General features: G+C 42.7%; 1 protein-coding gene across 1 annotated transcript; it reads right to left on the bottom strand.

Moving 5' to 3' along the window:
* Positions 1-2,375: 2,375 nt before the first annotated feature.
* On the bottom strand, positions 2,376-21,990 carry LOC146863854 (uncharacterized). Its single transcript, XM_085637047.1, has 10 exons — positions 21,846-21,990; positions 20,265-20,416; positions 19,070-19,114; positions 18,913-18,981; positions 18,542-18,607; positions 11,239-11,327; positions 10,940-11,048; positions 9,869-9,977; positions 8,587-8,654; positions 2,376-2,513 (listed from the first exon to the last, which is right to left on the bottom strand). Exons 1-10 carry the CDS (start codon positions 21,988-21,990, stop codon positions 2,409-2,411), a joined length of 957 nt encoding a protein of 318 aa, XP_085493173.1. The 3' UTR covers positions 2,376-2,408.
* Between the last annotated feature and the right edge of the window lie 1,149 nt (positions 21,991-23,139).

Below are 23,139 nucleotides of genomic sequence, written 5' to 3'. Positions count from 1 at the left end.
TCATTGTGAATGTTTGTGGGAACAAAAATATGAGGAATGAAGTTAATGCTATGTAGTGTGTCAGAAAAAACTTTAGACATAGAGTCTTCCGTGAGTCCCCTGGCCAAAAATTACAATCACCTAATAACAAAATAGAGGAGTTGTTAACGACCAGGGTGGCTACAAGATCCTGTAAGGCTGGGATAAAGTGGGACATGGATTGAGGGGGACGATAAAGCAGTACAACAGTGAGAGGGGACTCGAGATTGGTAGAACGTACCACCAAGAGGTCGACTGATGGAATAGATAGTTGATGAAGAGGTTGAAATAGGAGGTTAGAACAAACAATCATAGCCACTACGCCCCCCATCTTACCCTCAGGGTGGTCAGCGCGGAGGATATAGTAGGAGTATGGGGGAGAAGTGAGAACATCAGGTATGGAATTGGCAGTGTACCAGGTTTACATTAAATACAAAATCTCAGGACTGTAAGTTTTGATAAAGTCAAAGAGCTCCAATTGGTGTTTAACAGCAGAGCGAGTGTTGAGAAGAGAGACCGAGGCCAAATGATGACCTTCCATATTATTGTAACGTCACCACTGTTTGTAACCTAAACTTGCGTTGTCTGTCTCAATTTAAATACATTGTTCATGGATAATCTTTAAATTCTATATAGTGTAGCCTGTAGCAAATAAGGGGCTAGATTTTCTAAAAGATGACCTAATCCTGCATGCTCATCCTCCGGATCAATATCCTTAACAATTTAGCAAAGATAAAACCTTTTTACGGTCTTTCAGACAATTATGACAGGGCAAAGTCAGCCAACACAAGTATCATGCATTGTATTCTCATTAAAGAACACTACTAAGTTGCCACTTCTACATCCTAGTACACGTCCTTTGGACATTTCATTCTTTATATTTCATGTTTGCATGGATGGCCATTTTGATAGGTCAGTTTGGCACGATTTATTGTTTTTAATTTTCCTTGGTACCACCAAAGTGGAAGGTATTGCTTGTGTATCTGTTCAAAAGTTAAGTAATTTCTGAGGTATCGGTCTCAATCATGTAAGAGAAGTCACCCTCACTTTGGTAATGCATCAACTGTCAGACCTTATGTTGCAGCAGATTCCTTACAGACCTACTTTTCACTCAAAACAGTGTTGATTTATTTAGGGTTCAAAGGCAAGACCCTTCAGGGCAATAGTTGTAATTAATAACACTCCACGGCCATTCACTTCATTACTCGGCGCTTAAAGCATGGAAAGAAGTGAAAAGTCATGAGAAAAGCGCAAATTAGAGTTGGCGACATACACAATGCAAATATCACAATGATGCAGGACAAAAATCCTAAAATGACACGCGTAGTAGACTGGCAACCCGTTACGTCATATAGGGGTTCCATTAACAATCATCTTAAATATCTATCATGACGTCTGGAAAATGAAAGTTAATGAATATTTGGATAGGTCATGTCTCTATCACAATATGTCTTACATAAGGTAGGTAACTTAACCTTTATGTTGGTTGTTTTAAAATTTTACAATTTCATATTTCTTAATGGTTTACATTTGTACTTTAATATATCTTCATTAATTATCATGCATTGGAACTCTATGCAGTTACAGCTGTAACTGCATTAATAATCTTAGTTTATGAACACATATACTGTATTACGTAAGACAAAATTTTAGATTTAAATCATGTATGTTATTTCCAGACCACACTAACAAAAATGTAACAAAAGAAGAAAGTTCACACATAACTCTTAAAGTCTTTGACCCCAAAACAAATTAAAACAAGAACTGTGTCTTTATTGCTTAGGATGCATTATGACAAGTATGTTTAGAACACTAAGTCGCCCAACCTTCTTAGCATTTGTACATAGCTATTGTATCTCTCACACACAAAGTAGATTCAGGTCATGGATTACATATTGAAATTACACTGGGAATCTAGTTAACAAAGAAAGTTGCAACATGTGTTATTTAACATTGATCTTTTGTAACTCTTAAGGAATTGTCCAAAAAAACAATTCCTTTTTTATTTTTTTGGGGGAAATATTTTGGATTGCATATCCCATTGATACATGTTCTCAAAAAAGATAATTCTCATGTTATGACAAGGAAAGAGACTTTGTCCATGCTTGCTTTGAATAATGCTTCAAAGACTACAAAGAGTCAAACCATTAAATTTTTATTTTTCAAATGTTGTCAAATATATTTACACTCAAGTACAAAACACTGATCTGCTTACGAAAAATAAATATTACATATAAATTTACATAATACATATGATATGTGAACAAATTAAACGCCTATATTACTCTTAAAAATAAATGTAAAATAGATTATATGCATCTAAAAATCTCACTTCACATCACAGAGGTAGTGTTTCTAATACTCTTACAGCACTGCACAAATAAATAGCATTATAAGCATTTTCGGCATCTAAAACCATCAATCGCCAATAAGGATGATGCATCTGTTTCAATGCATTCAAGATGAATCCAACGACCGCATTCATCACAAAACGGCTGTTGGAAAAGGAAATGAATAAATCAATGTTAATCCCTTTAAATTGTATGCTGTTAAAATTTTTGACATTTGTAAACAATTTGCATAGTAACCGGGCCCAATTTAAAAAGGAAAACTATTATTTAAAAACGATACGTGATGCAAGTTTTCCTGATAATCACTAGGTTCATCAAAACTAGTACCTTAGTGCTATTCTGTTTTTCACAAAACATGGTCAATGCATGCTTATTATCACATTGGCGCTTCACCTCTCAAAGTTTTCATTAATTATAAAACCTGGTTGTTAGAGCATTGGTATTAAGAAGGGTCCCTTTAAACAACACCTTGCATTGTGCCACCATAATGGTAGTTTGGAATCAACTCACACAAACTTCCAATAGAGGAGGCATTAAATACTGCAAACAAAATTACAGATTTTAAAAGCATCAGGAAAAATACCTTATTTACTCTTTGCACAAAGAGTAAACTGAAATATTGGTAAAACAGCCTTACAACATGCCTTATATCACATACCGCAGGGATCATTACAGTCCAGGGCATAGTATATTAACATTCGCACATCTGACAATGCACTTTACAGTTTAATTAAGTATTTTACAAGTGAACTCTGAAATTGTACTGCCACTATTTTTTTTCCCAGGGTCATGATGCTTTCACAGAAACCGATTTTGTTTGCTGTTAAAGAACAAGTTACTTACATTCTGTAACGATGTATCATCAAGAATCATTATTTAGTTAGATTCCTCACCTTAGATATAGCCCCAGGCGTCAGACTGGATTCGGAAATAGTTTTGTAACAAAACCCCTTGCGCGTCGATAGGCGTCTAATGTGGCTCCATGCCCGTTGTTGGCGTCCTGCGCAGGAATGACGTCGTCAGAGTACTTAGACGCCGCCCTCGTGCTCTGATGTCAGTTCTTGTACATAGATTTCCACGCCAGGAACACACAGCCATTCAAGAGTCCGATACTGGTGCAAAAAAAGTCTAGGGGCCTGAAAAGGGTAACCTTAACCCTAGTTGTCTGTTTCCTGAACTGGGAGGCAGGATGGGTCTGATTAGGAATCTAACTAACTAATGTTTCTTACAGAGACATCGTTAGCAAAGGTAATTAACTTTTTTATCTGAAAGAAACACGTTACTTATATTCCTCACCTTAGAATAGATACCACAGCAATACCAACACCGGTGGTGGGTCTGCAAACCAAGATCACAACACAAAGTCCTGGAGAACAGAACTGCCAAAGAAGCCATCACTCCTTACTTCGCTATCTAGGCAATAATGCCAGGCGAACGTGTGCAGTGAAGCCCACGACGCCGCCGGACAGATGTCCTGCAAAGGGACTCCCCGTCCCAGGGCAGTTGTATCCGCTGTGGCCCGGGTGGAATGGGCTCCCAGCCCAACAGGAGGGTCCTTTTTAGACAAATACTACCTGATCTTTATACACAAAACGACCCACCTTGGCATGGTCTTCTTGTGTACAGCTTTCACCTTATTAGCACCTACGTATAAACTAAAATTTAGTCCTCCTCCCGGAAATGTTTGATCACGTCCAAATACAAGGAGAGCACACATTTTTGATCCAGACGGTGGAGCCTCTCTTCCTCTTTTGGACGATGCAGAGCAGGAAAGAAGGTTGGCAAGGTGACAGATTGCACAATGTGAAAGGGTGTCACCACTTTCCGTAGAAAAGAATGACGAGTCTGGAGGACAACCTTGTCCGTATGAACATACAGAAAAGGAGGCTTAGATGATAGAGCCTGGAGCTCACTCACCCGTCTAGCCCAGGTGACATCTAACAGGAAAGCAGTCTTAAGAGTCAGAAGACGAAGGGGACAATTATGAAGAGGCTCAAAGGGAGCGCACATCAGAATTGTCAGGACATGATTCAAATCCCACTGAGGCATTACGAAAGGGACAGGAGGGAACATGTGGGTAATGCTTTTATGAAAATGTGAAACTACAGGGGACTTGAAAAGAGAAGGCTGATCAGGAAGCCTCTATATTTTAGAGGTTGCATAAACATAACCTTCAAAGGTCCCCATAGCAGAGCGCTGCTTGCCAAAAGAATGAAGAAAGAGTAGAACCTGAGAAACAGGGGCGTAAAGGAGATCCACAGCCTTTGCTGTGCACCATTCCACAAATTTGTTCCACCTGTAGGCGTATACCGTTTTTGTTGAGGGACGCCTTGCGGCCAGAATGACATCCCAGACTTCAGGAGGCAAGTCAAATGGCATCAAATACCGCCGCTGAAACTCCACGCATGGAGGTGGAGGCTGGACAGGTTGTGGTGAAGGTACGCCCCCTGTTGCTGCGACATAAGGTCCTCCTGAAGAGGCAGACGTATCGGAGGATCGGTTAACATACCGAGTAGCTCTGGATACCAGTACCTTCGTGCCCAATCCTGAGCCACTAATTTGACTAGGTCCCGGGCGTGCCTTATCTTCTTCAGCACTCTGGGCAGAAGTGGTATAGGCGTAAATGTGTACAACATACCGCAACTCCGCTCGTGACGAAAAGCGTCTCAGAGCGAGTGCCTTTTTGCAAATTCAAACACACAGAACTGCTGACATTGCGCGTTCTCTTTGTTGGTGAATAGATCTAAACAAGGGTCTTCCCACTGTAGAAAGAGACCTTGCGCCAAGTCCAAGTTCAGACGTTATTTGTGATCCATCATGCACTGGCGGATGAGTTAGTCTGCTCTGGTGTTCAGAGAGCCCGCCAGATATTGAACCACCATGGTGATGCCCTTGTGTTCCAGCCATGTCCAGAGGCGCAGAGCCTCCTGACAACGCGTCAACGACCCTACCCCGCCATGTTTGCTGCAATACCACATGGCGGTGGTGTTGTCCGTGAACACCTGCACGACACTTCCCCGGAAAGAGCGAAGGAAGGCTTTCAGTGCTAGTCGGATGGCTCTCAGCTCCAAGCATGTTGATATGGAGTCGAGACTCAGCCGGAGACCATAGGTCAATGATCTCCGCCTCTCCCATATGGCCCCCCCAAGACAGGAGGGAGTCATCCGTCACTACTACATGCTCCGGTTGGGGTTAGGGAGAGCCATCTGCCCTTCACCCAATCGCTGTCCGTGAACCACCAATGCAATTGTTTCGCAGTGCCATCCGAGATCAAGACATGGTCGGATAGGTTGTCTCTATGCTGGGCCCACTGAAACTTATGTTTCCATTGCAGAGCACGCATGCGCCGCATGGTGTAATTCACTCACAGGATGCAGGAGGCCATCAACAACAGAATCCACAGCACCAACCTGACCGAAAGCAAGGATAGAGGCGGAAAAGATGGGAATCAGAGCTTGAATAGCACTGACCCGCTGCTCCAGTGGATAGACCCGGAAATGTGCCAAATCGAAAAAGGCTCCGATGAAAAGGAGCTTCTGGCAGTGACTCTGGTGCGACTTTGGCACATTGATGGAGAACACCAGCGGATGCAGGAGGTTGGACGTAGTCTGGAGGTGGGAGAAGACTTGCTGGGGCGAGCCCGCCTTCAACAACCGTCGAGATAGGGGAAGACTGTAACCCCTCATCTGCGCAGATGACCTGCAAACACCACCATCACTTGTGTGAACACCCGAGTGGCACTGGTGAGGCCGAAGGGGAGCACGGTGAACTGAAAGTGCTCCTGACCCACAGTGAACCGCAGGTAACGCCGATGGGCCGGCAGGACGGGGATGTGAAAGTAAGTGTCCTCCAAGTCTAACACTACCATCCTGTCTACAGGATTGAGGGCAGCCAGAACCAGAGCTAGCGTGAGCATCTTGACCCGCTCCTTCATAAGCAAGGCGTTGAAGCTCATGAGGTCCAAGATAGTGCGTAGGCCCCCTTTGCCCTTCTTTCGAACCAGAAAGTAGTGGGAATAGCAACCACGACCTACTTCAGGCCCAGGAACGCGCTCGACGGCCTCTTTTGCCAAGAGGGCCGTAAAATCCTCCCGCAGCAGATTCAAGTGATCCTACGACTTTTGGTGGTATTGCGGTGGCATGGCTGGAGGGTTCGTCTCGAAGGGGAGGGAGTAGCCCCTTTGGACTATTTGCAGCACCCACCTGTCCTAAGTAATGGACCACCAGTGGAGCAGGTGAGGGCAAACCATGCCACCCACTGTGGTGGGATGGTCCAGAAATCTCGGACTTGTAGCCCTTTGAGTCGGATGGTGTCGGGGTGGATGTGGAATGACCGGCACATTGTCCTCCCATACCGGCTCTGTGGAAAACCACGCCCCTGACCTCATGCAGGTTGTTTTGTTGGCCGGTGGGTCGGCGGACGTGAGGAGGCACCCCTTCCTTGGCCACAAAAGGTGCGAAAGGCAGAAGTTTGCTGCCGTGGGTACGAGAGACCTAAGGACTTGCCCGTAGCCCGGGAGTCCATAAAACGACCCAGCGCAATATCCGCCTTCTTACCACAAAGACCCTTTGGCTTCGTTATTGTTAACAATATAAAGGTTTTTCTATTTTTTTCTTCATATTTTCTCCATAAGAAATGACGTTATATTTCTTTCATTTTTAATTTCATAAGTTTATCCAGAAACATGTGTGGACACTATCATACGTCAATAGTGGAGAAAACACTCTGTTTAAACACGTACTCCCAAAAGGACTTTTGTTTACTGCAGCTCACAAATAAACTAATTATATGTCACTCTCTCTCTCTCCCCATTTTTGGCATGCTGCTGCCTCCATCACAAAATACCTCATATTACATGACGTGGTGAGGTATGCTCTATCCAGTATTTAGATTTTGATTTTCCATAATTGTGTATTGTTAGATAATTTTAAGGTTACGCTAATGAATCTTCCACCGACTCAACATCTGGGATCTGCATCCACATGTCTTATTCTCACTGTAATTTCCAACCCGTACTTTGCATTTCTTGCCTCATTGCTTTTGAGGACTAGGAGACAGTCTTCATCCTCAAAGCAGATACAGCAACATATCTAAATACGTCTGAGATTTGCGGCTCAATGCCTCTCAATCCCCACTGTTTTCTAATTCTTCTGGCAAGGCCCACATGCGTCAGGAAGTTTCATTCCCGAAATTATTATTCTGCTTCTATTCCATTGAATGTGAGCAGTGTACAATATTGGTATTAGTCCCCTATTTAAATTCTGACCCGTCCCTACCCAGAACTCATTCAACGACCACTAGTCTCACTGTGTAAGACCACTTAGTATTGAGATAGGTAGGTCCATGGAGTATGGTGTCTTGACCAATCTCATCTTTATAGCTCAGAAGCTGTCCACCAACATGGTTTACATTGTGTCTTCAAATATGTTCTGCCGCACCAGTAAATGGATCTTTGATAGAGCTATGTCATCTGGAGGATCCGTGTTACGTTACCTTTTTTTATTTTTTTTCCAACAACAGACACTGCATCAGCCGGGACAAGTGGCAAGCCATATAACTTACATCTAAGTCATGGACCGCTAGTCTACCTCCGCTTTGGAGCTATCTAATGACTAATATTGGACTGAGGGGACGCGTTGCACTTCAAATCTATGCAAAACCATTCCTGCCAAATTTTCAGAGAGTACCCACGGAGGTGCCTCTTTGGAATAGAACTGCACTACATGTTTCATGCACATCATTAACTCTAAAACCATGTGGTCCATGAACCAATCAACATGCGCATAGGTGGGCAAAAGTAATCACACCCGGTGTACATGCACATGCATTTTAAGCACGGGGCCTCTGCAATGCCTCATTCATTTCCTTTATACCATAATTTTCATGGTGGTGGAAGAGCTGGCAGTCACAGTGATGCTCCAGTGAAAAAGTTGTAATTTCTCGATCGCACTGCCTGAGAGGCATTGGGTAGATGAGCCACCCCCAAGCAGATACAAGTGTTCCGGTCATCCAATAACAGGAGCATTAACAATTTACCACATTTATCAAAAACTATTTGTGGGAGGGAACACTGTAGATCTGTTAAAAAAATTATTGGTGCATTATGTAAAATGTAAATTTAATAAAATGATTACTGAAAAATAAGTTTATTCTGCTTTCCAAGTTATTTTTATTCACATATTTACAAATATTATTGCTATAAAAAATAAAAAATTACCAGAAATTGATGTTCATCTTCAGGTGACTTCTTTTCGTTGCAGACCCCGCAGAACTCGTCAACAGAATCTAGATGTAATATTAAGTTAAATTAGAACATCTTAATAGTAAAATAAAATAGAAATTACACTTATCTGGTGTTTCAATCACATGTTTTTAACTTTATAAAAATTACTATTTTTTATGCATATGTCTACAATCAAGGAAATTAAGAATATTACAATTTTGAAAAAATTGCATGTTTAACCACAGATTCAGGAATTCTATGATGGCAGATAATGTGCATGTTTAAATGCATACCAAGTAATACATGTAAAGAGAGAAGCATGTCTGTTGTTACATTAACGGATTCATTGCTACAAGTCTAATCATCCATTTTAAAAAAAAGGGTCTCTTTATGATGGCAGCAGCATCACCACCCCCGTGCCGGTGGTGTTGATCCTCCCACCATCACAATGTGATTCAACCACCCCAAAATTCGGATGGCGGTGGAAATCACATTGTTTACACGGCGTGTCTTGCAAGTCGGTCATTTTATGTCTGACTTGTGTAACCCTTAAAAAGGTCTTCATTGCTACGGTGCTTTACACGCACCGCCCTAGTTATTAGTATGAGCCCGTCCATATGTATTTTTGCGGCGGATATCCAGCCTCCAAAGAGACAGACTGATAGTCTATTTTGGTGCACGTTTATTAAGCACTATTTGAGGTCGCACTGTGCCTTTGGGGTGTACGGGTACACACACATTTTTTACATGAACAAGGTGGCATGCACCACCTTGTGCCTGATACTTTGTACTTTTAAAATGCACATAAGAGCCTTTTAACATTGCGGAATGTGCTGTTGCCTGAAGCACCGTTCGCAATGTTAAATGGCCAGTATGCACCTGCCCTAATGGGGGGCGTATCCGAATTGGGCTATTGGGACTGCCGGAAATCTGGCTGCCGGTCCCATCAACATTAATATGGTGGGCTGACTTATGTCCGACTGCTATCTAAATCAGCCCCTAAGTACAGGTCATATAGGTAATATTCAATAATTACCAAATAAATATATATTTTATATTCTAAACTTGACATACTTCTTTGACGGTGTAATAATTTTTCAAAACTTAATGGCAAGAAAAATGACATTTTTTAACATACTCAAACATTTACATTTAATTTTAAATAATAACACACTTTTATATTTATTAATAATTAGCAATGGATTCAAAACATTCAGTTGCCACAAAGGGATTACATATAAACCAAAAAGAGACATATACATTTTTAAACTCTAACCTGATGACTCCATTAGATCAAGCGCAATCTTGATTCTTAAATCATCCATACATTTAGGATTTTGGGTAATTTCTGTTAGCGACTGATGACTGAGGTAGTGACCTGCAAACTAAGAAAATATTGGAAATTCTTACTTTCCTTAATTAATTTAGAGTAAACTGTCTATGTTATTAAAAAGATCATGTTTTACATTATTGTGCGTAAAAACAAATATTGTGTTAATAGGATGTCATTTTCAAAGCCATACAACATCTTATTTCCGTTATTCGGAACAACATCACAGTTCTCAATCAAACCACATTATTACACTACTTTTGGTTTTGTTGATACCCAAGCTGGAATCCCAACCTGCTTCCAATGGGCGATTTAACTTAGTCTGTGCCGCCGTCAGCAATCTAATCTCGGAAAGGCAACCGATACAGCCTTGCTTCCACATTCAAGGCACATTTTTGTTTTTTATTCAGCACTTTCACACTGGCCAAACACCAATTAAAACTCTTTTGAAAAATGACTTTGGTAACCACTAACAGGGCTGCATACTCCCCTTGTCCTCCACATTGTGTAGTTGTGGGCACATGTAGTGCCACATCAAATACAAGCCACATGTGGCTGCCACCTCAAGAAGCCTGCAAGACTGTGCAGTGTTCATTAAACTAAGCATTTTTTTAATGTGGCTTGTGCTGCGAAGATCAGCATAAGGTGCAATTGAAAAAATTCTGCATCATACAGAAAACTCAGATATCAGATTCATAATTTGAAAATATGAACTTGGACTCCTTGTTGGCAATTCTGCTTACGCAATCATGAAGGTTTAATGCGATTCAAAACCGACATCGTAATCCGGATGAATGTGTGTTTAAGTGTTTTTACATGACGCTGGCTTTTTATCATCAATGAACTCTCCCTCTCCTGCAAATTATTTCAGAAAAAGCACTTGTGACTACTTTATAATATTTGTTTAAAAAATTATTACTAAAAATCAATGCAAACTGTTATTATTTAATTTACAATTATCCACTGTTACATTTCATAACACCAGTTAAGGTTAATATTAACTTGAAAATTCGTTACCATCATGCAAAAAACACCGCAATTGAAGACGTCTCTTTGCTTTTGGGTACATTGTACCACCAATTCCCAATTATTGTAGCCTGGACGCTTCACACCCTGTAGGAAAGTGCTTTTGAGACATATGAATTAAGATGTTACAAATGTACTGGTTTTCCATCTGAATTAATCCTTAACAAACAATAAAAAAACATGGTCTCCAATAATGTTATAATGGAAAAACAACATTATATGATTTTTTTTTTTAAAGAAATCTTACAAATACAAAATAGAAAAAGCAAATAATTTTGGGGAAAGGGTACCTCCAATTAGTCAATAACTTTTCGTAACTTTTGGGATCGGTTGTCAATGAGTCATACAGTAAAATTTTCTTTGTAAGAGGTTTCAATACCTGTGGTGAATTAAGTGAAACTTGTTGTGAAAACATACTCAGAAAGACAAACGCAATAACTAAATGTTATATTTACTTTAAAATATCTGTTCGTATCAACATAGGTATAGAACATTAAATTAAATTCTATTCTATAGACATAAATATAACCTCATATGAATTGTAAATTTAACACAATTACTAACAAAATTATTAACAATAGTTCTTATTCCTCATTATGAAATTAGACTGTAATGTTTCCATTTATAATGTTTACTATTCCTTATTAAAGTATGTTTATAGGGGTGTAGGGTCGTGCCACATGGCAAAACCCAGTACTAACCACAATAAAAATATTTTTGTATGAAGAATATTATAATCCACCCTTTCAAAAACTGGCTTGGTATATGGTTCTCACTTATGAAAGTGTAGCATCGTGCACCAATAGAGAGAACTTTTTTGGTGATTCCAGTTTTCAAAAACAACTTTACAAAGCTCTATAAGTGGTAGATTTGCAGAACAGATTTCATGTTTACTCGAGAAGGACTATAAAGCACTTATGTTCACAATGCAAAATGATATGGTATAGGTTAAGTGAAAAAAATAAAAAAAAGCACACAGAGGGGCCGATTCAGATTCCGTCCACAAAACGTACCGACTGACACGGAGCCGGACAAGCAACAAACATACATGGACCGGCACCCTATGACCCGTGCAGTACAATGCAACGCGTGTGAATTACAAACGTCATGTACGGAATACAAGCCTTACAACCGAGCCATAGGGAAAACAATGATCTGGCTGGAAAACAAATGCTAGTTGCAACAACCGACACCATCCTGGAATGAACCCGACCGACAACTAACCGCGATGTCCGATCTGTGCTGTACGATGCAATGTGTGTAAACCCTGATCTACTCGCACAAAGCCCAAGAAGCATAACCGACACGCACAGAAAACCGGGAGCACAAGTAATAGAGATCTATGAAACCGACACGTATGACAGTCAGCGCGAACAAAGCGGAGAAACACGCGCGAGTGAACATCAGAGTCCAGATTGCGGGTACGTGTTTTTTTTTTTGTGTGGTTGGTGTCTGACTTACCGCCAGCGCTGTTGGCGTCGGTTCCTGATCCGGTCATAGATGTAGAGTACTTCTTTGGCCTCTGCAATGGGATTAAAGATGTGTTCGTGTCGTACACGCTGCTTGTTGCTCTTTTCGTACCTGTTGCAAGCTGGTGCTTCTCTTAGCCGTGGATGGAGTTGTGAAGAGAATTGTAGCTGATATGCTTCTTTTACGGATACTGTGACGTGCCGTTTTTAAAAAGGCATTTAACAAAAATGAATGACTTAAAAAGTTAAGACTGGATAATAAAATGAAGGAGTCCGGTGGAACCCAAAGCTGATAGAAAGTTAAGAGGTACCTGCTAGCAAAGATAACAGAGTTTAAGACACTCAAAAGTGAACATGAGGCACTGAAGACGAATGTCCAACAATGTCAGAATGCAGGAGATGTTGATGATGTCCTTTAAGTAGCAGCTCTGTGGACGAGGAGACGCCTTAGACGACCAGGGGCCAGATACGAGCTGTCCCAATCTCTGATGTTGAGCACAAAGTAGTCACTGTGCGACAGGAACACAAACATGCCTTGCCAGTTAAAAACAATGAGGTTAACAAAAAAAAAGGAAGCAGTGTCAAGAACAGCAAGGTCAAAGGGACTCCGCACATGCATGTGAGTCGGAGGAGGCAACATGTAAGTGTTGGAGCACACAGGTGCGTAACCTGAGCCTTGGTACAAGTAACGGACCGAATGAACATGAGTAGCACGAGGACCTCTAGCCAAGAGATGCAGGCACACAAATTACAGATAATGTGATGGGGTCGGAGATCTTTGTAGAAGAGGATGCTGGAGTTAGTAATTTATTTGAGCCTGAAGATCTATGGATTAGAGAGCCAAGCAGCCTATGCAAGTTCACTCATTGGACAGGGGTTCTGTTAAAGGGTTTCCAAAGGGTGAAACAGGCCTCAAAGTTATTGTCAAGACTGCGCATGCCTCGATAGTGATGCTGAACTATAATCTGTGTTACTCAGCATGTCGGAGTGCATTGGAGCCCACAATTGGCAAAATTTGCAGCAGCGTTAATGTTTTCGGAGATGCATTGAATTGACTCCTTCTCTCCAAGGGATATTGCTTCTGGTGTGTTTGATAACCACAGGCATGTTCAATAACCTGTATAGAGCACAGACACAGACTTTGCAGAAAAAAAGACAAGTAAGATCACGATACCAGGAGCAGCATGAATCTCCCCTCTTGTATTATGTATTCCTTAAGTGATGTCCAACGGAGTTCAGAGTGTACAGATGGTCGCAACTGAAATGGTATGTTATTTGAATCTTGCACATGAAGATTCCATGGACCCAACCTCCAATAAGTCTTTAAGTACCATCGATAAATGGTTGTGATAAAGACAGTGTCCCTCAAAAAAAAAGTATTTGAAATGCAACGGGTTTCGCCTTTGGGAAATTTAACGTTTTAAGCAATGCATCATATCATCTTTGGTGCTAAAACAGAAAGAGCTGTGTTTGTATCGGATGTTGTGGGATGGTTATGGGCGGCCACATCGCATGTTGTTGTGAAAGTGGTCACATGCCAAAGAAGTGCACAGGTCTTGTGACGATGATGCAAAGTTGGGATACTGACCACCAGGGCTGGCACAAGGGGAGGAGGCCACCCTCACAAAGCAACATGTTTCAATTATGAAAACGAAGATTGACTGCTTTCTACTTAACCGAGCTAACGCAGCAACAATATTGAGACCTTTCACTTTGGATTAATGCCTGTTGACACAAAATGATTTGTGCCGCTACTGGTTCGATCTTGAAGTCGTAGGGTATCTCTATGTCACCACAGAGGTGATTTGCAAATGCCAGGGCACAATGTGCCCCGGCAAGGTGAGGAGGTCAGCCGCTCAATATAGCTGTGTTCCTGAGAACTGCATTTTTTTTTTAAAAGCACTCACATACTTTTGTGTATTTCACGCCATTTTTTCCTTTTCAAAATGATTTAATGTGAAAAATGTTGTGCTGTGCTGAGAGTCATATCTGCATTGGTTTGCCGGGCCAACTTTGTTCTCTGCAGAAAACGGCTCTTGTGCCTTATGTTGTGTGTGTGAAGATTTTCTGGGAACAGAAGAATCTAAAAATGTGACGATGATTATGGGAAGGAGACAGCCACTCCAGCTGCATGTCTCCTCTAACTTTAGCTGCACAGCTAAAACCGCATAGCAGGCGTAGGACCTTTCTAAGGTACTTAGACGCCGCACTCGTGTGCTGACGTCAGTTCTTGTACATAGCTTTCCGCGCCAGGAACGCAGAGCCATGCAAGAGACCGACACTGGTGCCAAAAAAGTCTAGGTGCCTGAAAGTGATAACCTTAACCCTAGATGTCAGTTCGCAGAACGGGGAGGCTGTGTGGTTCGGTGCGGAATCTAACTAATTAATGTTTCTTACAGATACATCAATCTATCAATCAATCAATCAAAAACATTTCTAAAGCACGCTACTCACCCGCAAGGGTCTCAAGGCGCTAGGGGGAAGGGGACTGCTACTGCTTCTAACAGTCCGGTCTTGAGTTGTCTCCTGAAGGCGAGGTGGTCTTGGGTCAACCGAAGGTGGATGGGGAGGGAGTTCCATGTCTTGGCCGCCAGGTAGGAGAAGGATCTGCCTCTGGCGGTGACCCTTTGGATGCGTTGTACGGCGGCGAGGGCGAGGCTAGCAGACCGTAGCTGGCGGGTTGGCGTGTGGAAGGTCAGGCAGTTGTTGAGGTACTTGGGGCCCAGGTCGTGAAGAGACTTGTGTGCGTGGGTGAGGAGCCTGAAGGTGATCCTCTTGTTGACGGGGAGCCAGTGCAGGTCCTTCAGGTGGCTGGAGATGTGGCTGCATCGGGGGATGTCCAGGATGAGTGGGGCGGAGGCATTCTGGATGCGTTGGAGTCTTTTCTAAAGCTTGGCTGTTGTTCCAGCGTAGAGTGTGTTACCGTAGTACAGTCGGCTGGTGACGAGGGCCTGGGTGACCGTCTTCCTGGTTTCGGTCGTGATCCATCGGAAGATCTTGTGGAGAAAGCTGAGGTTGTGAAAGCATGAAGAGGAGACGGCGTTGACTTTTCTGGTCATCGTGAGGGAGGAGTCCAGGATGAAGCCCTGGTTGCGTGCGTGGTCTGTCGGCCTGGGGGCGGTGCCCAGGTCTGGGGGCCACCAGTAGTCGTCCCAAGCGGAGCGTGATGGTCCCAGGATGAGGACTTCCGTCTTGTCTGAGTTCAGTTTCAGGCAGCTGTTCTTCATCCACTCGGCGACGTCTTTCATCCCTTCGTGGAGGATGTTTCTGGCGGTATCGGGGTCTCTGTTGAGGGAACGGATCAGCTTGGTGTCGTCGGCGTAGGAGATGATGTTGAGGTTGTGTTGGCGTGCGATGATAGCGAGGGGTCTCATGGAGACGTTGAAGAGGTTGGGGCTGAGGGATGATCCTTGCGGGACGCCGCAGATGACTTTGGTGACCTCTGATCGAAAAGGGGGGAGGCGGACTCTCTATGTTCTTCCGGCGAGCAACGATATGATCCACTTCAGTGCCTTCTCTTGGATACCAGTGTTGCTGAAGCGTTGGACAGGGGTGTGGTGGCAGACAGTGTCGAACGCTGCAGAGAGGTCCAGGAGCAGGAGTGCCGCTGTTTACCCGTTGTAGAGCAGGGCTTGTATGTCGTCGGTAGCTGTGATGAGGGCGGTCTCGGTGCTGTGGTTGGCTCTGAAACCGGACTGCGAGGGGTTGAGGGATCCATTTGTCTCGAGGAAGGCAGCAAGCTGTCAATTGGCGATCCTCGATGACTTTAGCCGGAAAAGGGAGGAGCAAGATGGGGCGGAGGTTCTTCAGATCGGTGGGGTCTGCTGTTGGTTTCTTCAGTAGGGCGTTCAGCTCGGCATGCTTCCAGCTCTACGGGTAGGTGGCGGGGTTGAAGGAGGTGTTGATGACGTCTCGGAGTTGGGGTGCGATGGTGGAGGCGGCCTTGTTGAAGACGTGGTGGGGGCAGGGGTAGGTCAGTCGGAGATCGCGAGTGGATGGTATTCATCGTGTGGGCTGTGTCTTCGGTGGTCACTGTGGTCCAGGTGCGGAGGATGGCGGTGGGGGGCGTTGGTTTGATGCTTGGGTGTGAGGGTGGTGTGCCGAAGCTGTTGTGGATGTCGGCAATCTTGCGGTGGAAAAACGAGGCGAGGGAGTAGCACAAATCTTGTGAGGGGGTGATGTCGTTGTTGCCGGTGCTGGGGTTGGAGAACTCCTTGACGATGCTGAAGAGTTCCTTGCTGTCGTGGGCGTTGTTGTCCAGTCGATCCTTCAGAGATGTCTTCTTGGTGGTGCGGATGAGCTGGTGGTGCTTGCGGGTGGCGTGTTTGAGGGCGGTTATGTTGTCAGTGGTCTGGTCGAGGAGCCAGCCAGGCGATGATGATGTCGGCTGCGGCTCTGTGACCGATCCTTGGACCTCCTGGACCGGGATCGAGAGGGGCGCGTAGCCGAGTGGCGAAGCTCGAGAAGCTTACGGGACCGCTAACGCCTAGCTTTCGAGGTCAGGGCCTTACAGTCCAAACACGACTCCGCGTCGTAGTAGAGGCACCAGCGGTGGTGATCTGTCACCGACATCAAGCGGTCACAGTCATCGCTGGCCTTGAAACCAGGCATCCTACCGGCACCAGATGTCGAGACAGTGATCAAAAGGGATCAAAATACTTATTAAAAAAAGACTAAAAGGGGAAGCTCTACCAGATCGGCACTTACTGGCGCGGAAAAAAGAAGAACTGACATCAGCGCGAAAAGGTGCGTCTAAGTACTCCGACGTCATTCCGGCGCACGACGCCAACGATGGACGCGGAGCCGCAGATGACGCCTAGCGTTGCGCAAGGGGTATTGCTGAAGAAAATTCTTCCGGATCCAGTCTGACGCCTGGGGATATTCTAAGGTGAGGAATCTAACTAACGTGTTTATTATTTTTTATTCAAGGAAATCAAAGTTATGGCTTGAAAGTGGGCTTAGCTTCACCCGGTACACTGTATAAAGCATCTCTCGCAGAGCCAGGGCACAAGGTGCCTAGGCAAAACCTAAAAAGATTGGGTAGACAGTCGGGAAGAAAACTCCCATGTCCTGTGTACAGTTTTACGGCAGAGTGGTAGGCAAGGTCACCATCAAGTAGTTGCAAATTGGAGTATGCTGGGAAGGCAACAATTGTGTTGTTTAATTAGTCGCAGTGTTTTTGCCATGCGACCCCACCATAACGCAATACAATAAATAATATCGGGTGGTGTTCATACCTCACTGTGACAGGATATGTTCGGTTCTGCCTTACCCTTAAGAAAGCTAGGCTCTACAGCAGGATGGGAGAAACATGTTTTTGGGTGGCAGATGTTCTATCTTGCTGTACACATCTATAACAAAGGTCCTGGGAGGAGCTTTAACGTTCATGGAAAGATACATCAAACAATGTTTACATGTGTGGTTTCAAAAATTTACATCGATTGTTAATAACTGTTTTGAGTTGTTTAACCCTTATTGAAGCATGGTCACTCTATATGTCGTAATCACTGATTCACTTGCCACACTGGTGAAGAGACTAGATAGGCTGTAGGGTAGTCCGGTTCATGCAATGGCAACCTCCAATTTCTAATGGAGAATAAATTTATGATTTCAAGAGCCTGCACTATGTGTAACTTAAATTTTTAAAGTGTATTGACTTTATAAATATGGGACCTTACTTATGTTGTAAGTGGTGCAACCACCGACTTACACATGCTCAAATTATAATTTTTTTTTAAAACAATTTTATTGTTTTTTTTTCTTGTGTGGCACATGACATGCTTCTGTCCTTTGGAGACTGCTGGTGTACCTTTGCACTCTGTATCTTCTTGTTACAGTATAGTTTGGAATTTCAATGCTAACCAAGTATCCAATTATGATTGTACCTAAGTGAACACTTGGTCAATTGTTTTTAGGAAGCACATAAACTGTGTTTCTGAATTGCTGTAACATAATAAGAATTGACATAAATACATAATAACAACTGCAAACAGTAGGGGAGACCATGAAATGACATACTACTTTCCATTATGGACTCTATAACGAATGCAAGCCCTCTCATATTATTCATATATAATGTTCAAATGTATGTCTTAGAAGCAAAAGAAAAAAAAGTTGCACTTACTAAAAGAATCCAATGAGCACCATTATTTGTAGGACACACAACGGTTTCCATAGTCTCATAAGGTACCTGCACATTATATAAAGTGGTCATGAATAAATGTACGTGTCTCCAGAACAAAAACCTTGTACACTAACATTATTACTAAGGTATAAATGCCTGTCCAATCGTCTTTCAAAAATAACATTATTGTCTTTGAAGACAAGCAATTATTGTTTTTCACTCTTTAGACATTTGAAATGTAGACCCTTTTTTAAATTTTGTAATTTCGTATTTGTATGCCGCTTGGACACTTGGCAGTGATTCAAAGTTATGTTGCTAAACCATTTCAGCATCACAGTGTGACAAGTAACATAAGAAATTTAAATAGTTACCCGAAAAACAGATGATCGATAAGTGCCCATGAAGATTGAGGACGACACTGTCGCCGAAAGTGCTAAACACTAAGGTTAAAAGAAAAAAACATCAATAAACATATTCAGAAAATTGTTTTTTTCTTTGTATTCTTTTTCAAAGTAGAACTATACTTACATTGGGACTTGACAAGCATAACTTTGCAAGGTACGCATCGATTAACTAATAAAAAAAAAAAATAAAAAAAAGACATAGTATTTAACTAATGCTTTATTACAACTCCGGCGGAGCGAAGAACACAAGACTGGCTAAAGGTTAACAGTGGTGGCTCAGACACCGCAACACGAGCGGTACTGCCAGCACACTCAGAGTATGCAATATGGTTGGCGGACTCACCGCAGTACATCAAAGCATGTTATGAGTGTCCTATAAAACAATGGGTACATGGAGGTTACAACTTCATGTACATTGTGTTGTAGAGGAAACCTAGGGGTGCCTACAGTGCCACTTGTACTTAATCCACATGTGGATGTACAAATGGTGTCAAAACTTGTGCACTATTGTGTGCATGCACAGTAACTGTTGAACGGTATAGAATTTTCAGTACATGTTTTGCAGGACCATTGTGAGGCAAACTCCCTGTAATTACAAGAGGATCAACTGAATACAAATCAAATATAATGTGGCAGGCAAGCATGATCGTTGGTGGCTATGGGCAGGGGCGTGCATTAGAGAAACACACCTGACCTTGTATGGTTAAAATTCTTAATCAAGCCGTAAGTGTACACAATCATCTTTTTAATCCTCCTATTTTAATTTTTTCTATTTGTAAATTAGTTTGTATCTATAACATAAAAATTTTGTAGTTAAAAATGAGTTTACATAAAAAACTAAAATTAACTAGTTGATTACAAAATCTCTTAGATGTAATTTTTTTCAGCTTACAGTACCTGTTATTTGGATGTTTTTTCTTTATTAAAACTTATTCTCCATGACTTAAATGTGTTTTTTGGTATACTGAACACCAAAGAAAAGACTTATTATTATTTAAAAAGTTTATTTTTTTTTCAGAGATAAGTCATCAGTGAAAAAACTAGCATGAAAATTTAAAAGAAAAATATGTTTACTTTTGACAATTCTAGATTAAATCTCAAATCATTTATTGCAACATTATACCAAAACAATCATTTGTAAATTTTTGTTACAAAAGAACACATTCTATACTCTTAGTTAGGGTCAATTGCTATTACTTTATTGCAAAAAAAGATTCTTAAACGCTTGTTCATTTGTGGTTAATTTTGTATATCAGCAGGATAGTTCTTTATTAATTATTTTATAACATGTGCTGTGTATAAATGATATAAAAGCAAACCTCATCAACTATCCATTGGGGCGATTTTAGTGAATGTAATGAGTAATCGTACAATTTTATGTTTGAAACTATTGCTTCCAAACGTCCAATCGCAGGTTTATTCCATACAGCCAAAAGTTTTTCAACGTCTGGAGAAACTTTATGTTCCAAATCTGTGGATACATAATTTATCAACAAAAATTTTAACATACTTTACAAAAATCACACTTGGAATTCGATATTTCAAAACGAATATGTAAAAAGTATTTCACTACATATTACATTTTTTTTTTTTTTTTTAAATGTTAGTTCTCTTGAGTAAAACTATTGTAGAACATCAAATAAATATATATTATTCTGGCATTATTGATATGTGGTTTTGAAATCAACCAACCCATGGTTAGAGACTTTGCAACAGAAATGGTAGCCTTTGAATGTGACCGCAAAATCACAATGTAAACTGTCAGGTTCATATGACTCCTTAAAGGCCATACACATAAACAATGCTGTCTCATCTGTCGTGTTTATGATGTTGATTTTGGACACTAAATCCATGTTGGTCTCTCCGACATTAATTTGTTGTTGGAAAAAAAGTTTTATGTGGGCCAGCATGGTCAAATTCCACTGTGGCACTCCGCATTTGTCCACAAATACCCTGCACAACGCTAAAGAGATGTTTGAAAAATTACAATTTCCATTGAGAGTCTAAAACACGCGCCGATTTATCTTAAGCACAAAATTACATTATTAAAAGGTGGATTTCCAAATGCCCCATTTGCGGGCAGAATCTAATAGCAGTGTGCCATACGCTGACCTGAGGGCTGTTGGTCCAACAACTGCAGCAATGTCAATTTGAGGCAATTTAAAAAATGTATTAACTTAAATAATGTAGTGCACTTTTAAAAAATAAATTGAACATTGTGAAATCGATTTTATAATTGTAATTTCAATAGAAGTTTAACATTAAAAAAGAAAACATGAAACATGCTGAGTAGCAAAATTACAATTATAATGAGGTGGTGTTGCTTTGACACTTGCCGATGGAGTCAGATGGATGGGGTTGCATCCCCACACATAGGCAATTGCCTAGGAGAGCAATGTGTGAACCTCTGCCGGTTAATGAGAACGCTCCTTTGACACTGTGACCTACACAGAGGGCGAATAGCAGCGCAGAGGCCACTCAGGGAGCCAGAGACCTGGACAACCTGACACTGTAGCTGTGTGTGTTGTGTGATGTAACCGGGTTTGCCTGGTATACACAGGTGCCCCTGTCGGTGGAGTAGGTGCTCAACAGAACGAGCGTGAGATAGCTGTCAAGGTGCAGAAGTGACTCTTTGGAGGAGGTCGCAGGCTGAATCACTGTAGTAAGGAGTGTCCTGATAGGCACCGTATTTAATTTGAGGGGAAGAACCTCCCCTACGCAACAACAGAAAATGAATGAACTATTAACTTAGGCAAGGATGTAGGGGACAGCGTCCAATGGTTTTGGAGATAATTTCAGCTGTACTGTACGCTCAAGAAAAATAAACCAGTGCGGTTACATCATCACACTGAGATGTGAGAGGGTATTCAGACTCCTAAAAATATTTTTTCAATGACTACCGGTCAGTAGAGATGCTGAGCTCGATATAGACCAGCCCTTGAGGGAACTACACCGTGTGACGCCAAGTCCGGGGCTGAGGATGGAGCTAGCGGCGTAGCCGTGGTATGAGCCAAAGACGATGCAGTGTCCGTAGCCAAAAGACATTTTGAGTCCAAGCCATTGAACTTATGCCGGAGTTGTCAAGATCGAAGCCAACGGCTGCACCGAGGCTGGATCCATAGAGGCACAGAGGGAGGATACACTGCGGCGCAGAGGCCGGATCCACGGTGGCACCAAAGCCAGATCCATGGCCTGAGCCACATTGCAAAGGTCGCAGACAGCGGCCGTGCCTATGCCGACAACAACGGCGGTGGAGCCGAGGACGGAGCAAACTGCTGTGTTGAGGCCATAGCTAATGGACCAGACGGACAACATGGGGAAAGTAAACGGACAATGGCTGAGTGAAGTACCTGTACTTTGCCGGAGTCGCGTACAGTCCCCAAAAATGCGGGTAGGCCGCAGGCAACAACGGAGGCCCCAAAGGAGCAGTGTGGGAGCGACCCCATGCGCCATCTATCGAGTCTCGTGAACAGTGAGGGGAGACGAAGAGCCACGCAGCTTATTCGACTTTAAATGGCATTGGGACTTACCTGTACCAAATTCAAATGAACGATGGTGTGGTCGGAGCCAGCGATACATCGAACACCTACAGGAGCGTGATCTTGAGTGGCGCTGGACAGAGTGCCTGGCTTCCAAAAACTTCCGGGAACACTCCCGCAAGTCTTCCACGCCATGGCTCGACAATCAGGGCACGTCTCGGGTTGATGGCGTGCCCGAAGCAGAAGAGAAACACATTGTGGGGATCCGTCACCTACATGGTCCGACACCATTCCTGGCCATCCCTACTTCACCAAAGTTGAAATGTATACCAAAAGAAGAAAAAAGTTGTATAAACAAAGCCTTATAGGTGATTGTCAATTGCCGTGAGGGGAAGGGCCAGCTTGTATTCAGTATCGCAGTGACGTGAACGCCTTGGCCCTTACCTCCAAGTGCCATGAGGATAACAGCCCAACGACTCCATGCAAAGGAGTTAGAAGAACAGCCTACAAACTCCAGAAGCCCCTGCTCGGCCACGAGTGGCAGCATCAGACAAGCACAACAATTCCAATCATAATGAAGCGCCCGGGCAAAGTCCGGGCCAAGGGTGTGCCCGTCCTGCACCCGTCAAAGCCAGGAAGAGGAATAGCAGCGCCAGCTCAATTACATGGCTACTGTGCCATAGAAAGGACGCATGTGATTAAAATTAAGGTAATG

Source organism: Triturus cristatus, chromosome 2_1 (genome assembly GCF_964204655.1).
Source record: "Triturus cristatus chromosome 2_1, aTriCri1.1, whole genome shotgun sequence".
Lineage (NCBI taxonomy): Eukaryota > Metazoa > Chordata > Amphibia > Caudata > Salamandridae > Triturus > Triturus cristatus.
This window is presented reverse-complemented; position numbering and strand designations above follow the sequence as displayed.

What these genes read in the sequence shown, in the direction of transcription:
- LOC146863854 (XM_085637047.1), bottom strand. Translation starts at nt 21,990, where the DNA reads ATGTCTTTTGGCTACGGACACTGCATCGTCTTTGGCTCATACCACGGC. An exon ending in CCCAATGGATAGTTGATGAG is followed by an intron (nt 19,115 to 20,264) that starts GTTTGCTTTTAT and finishes TTTTTTTATTAG; the next exon opens with TTAATCGATGCGTACCTTGC. An exon ending in AAGATGAACATCAATTTCTG is followed by an intron (nt 2,514 to 8,586) that starts GTAATTTTTTAT and finishes CTTTTCCAACAG; the next exon opens with CCGTTTTGTGATGAATGCGG.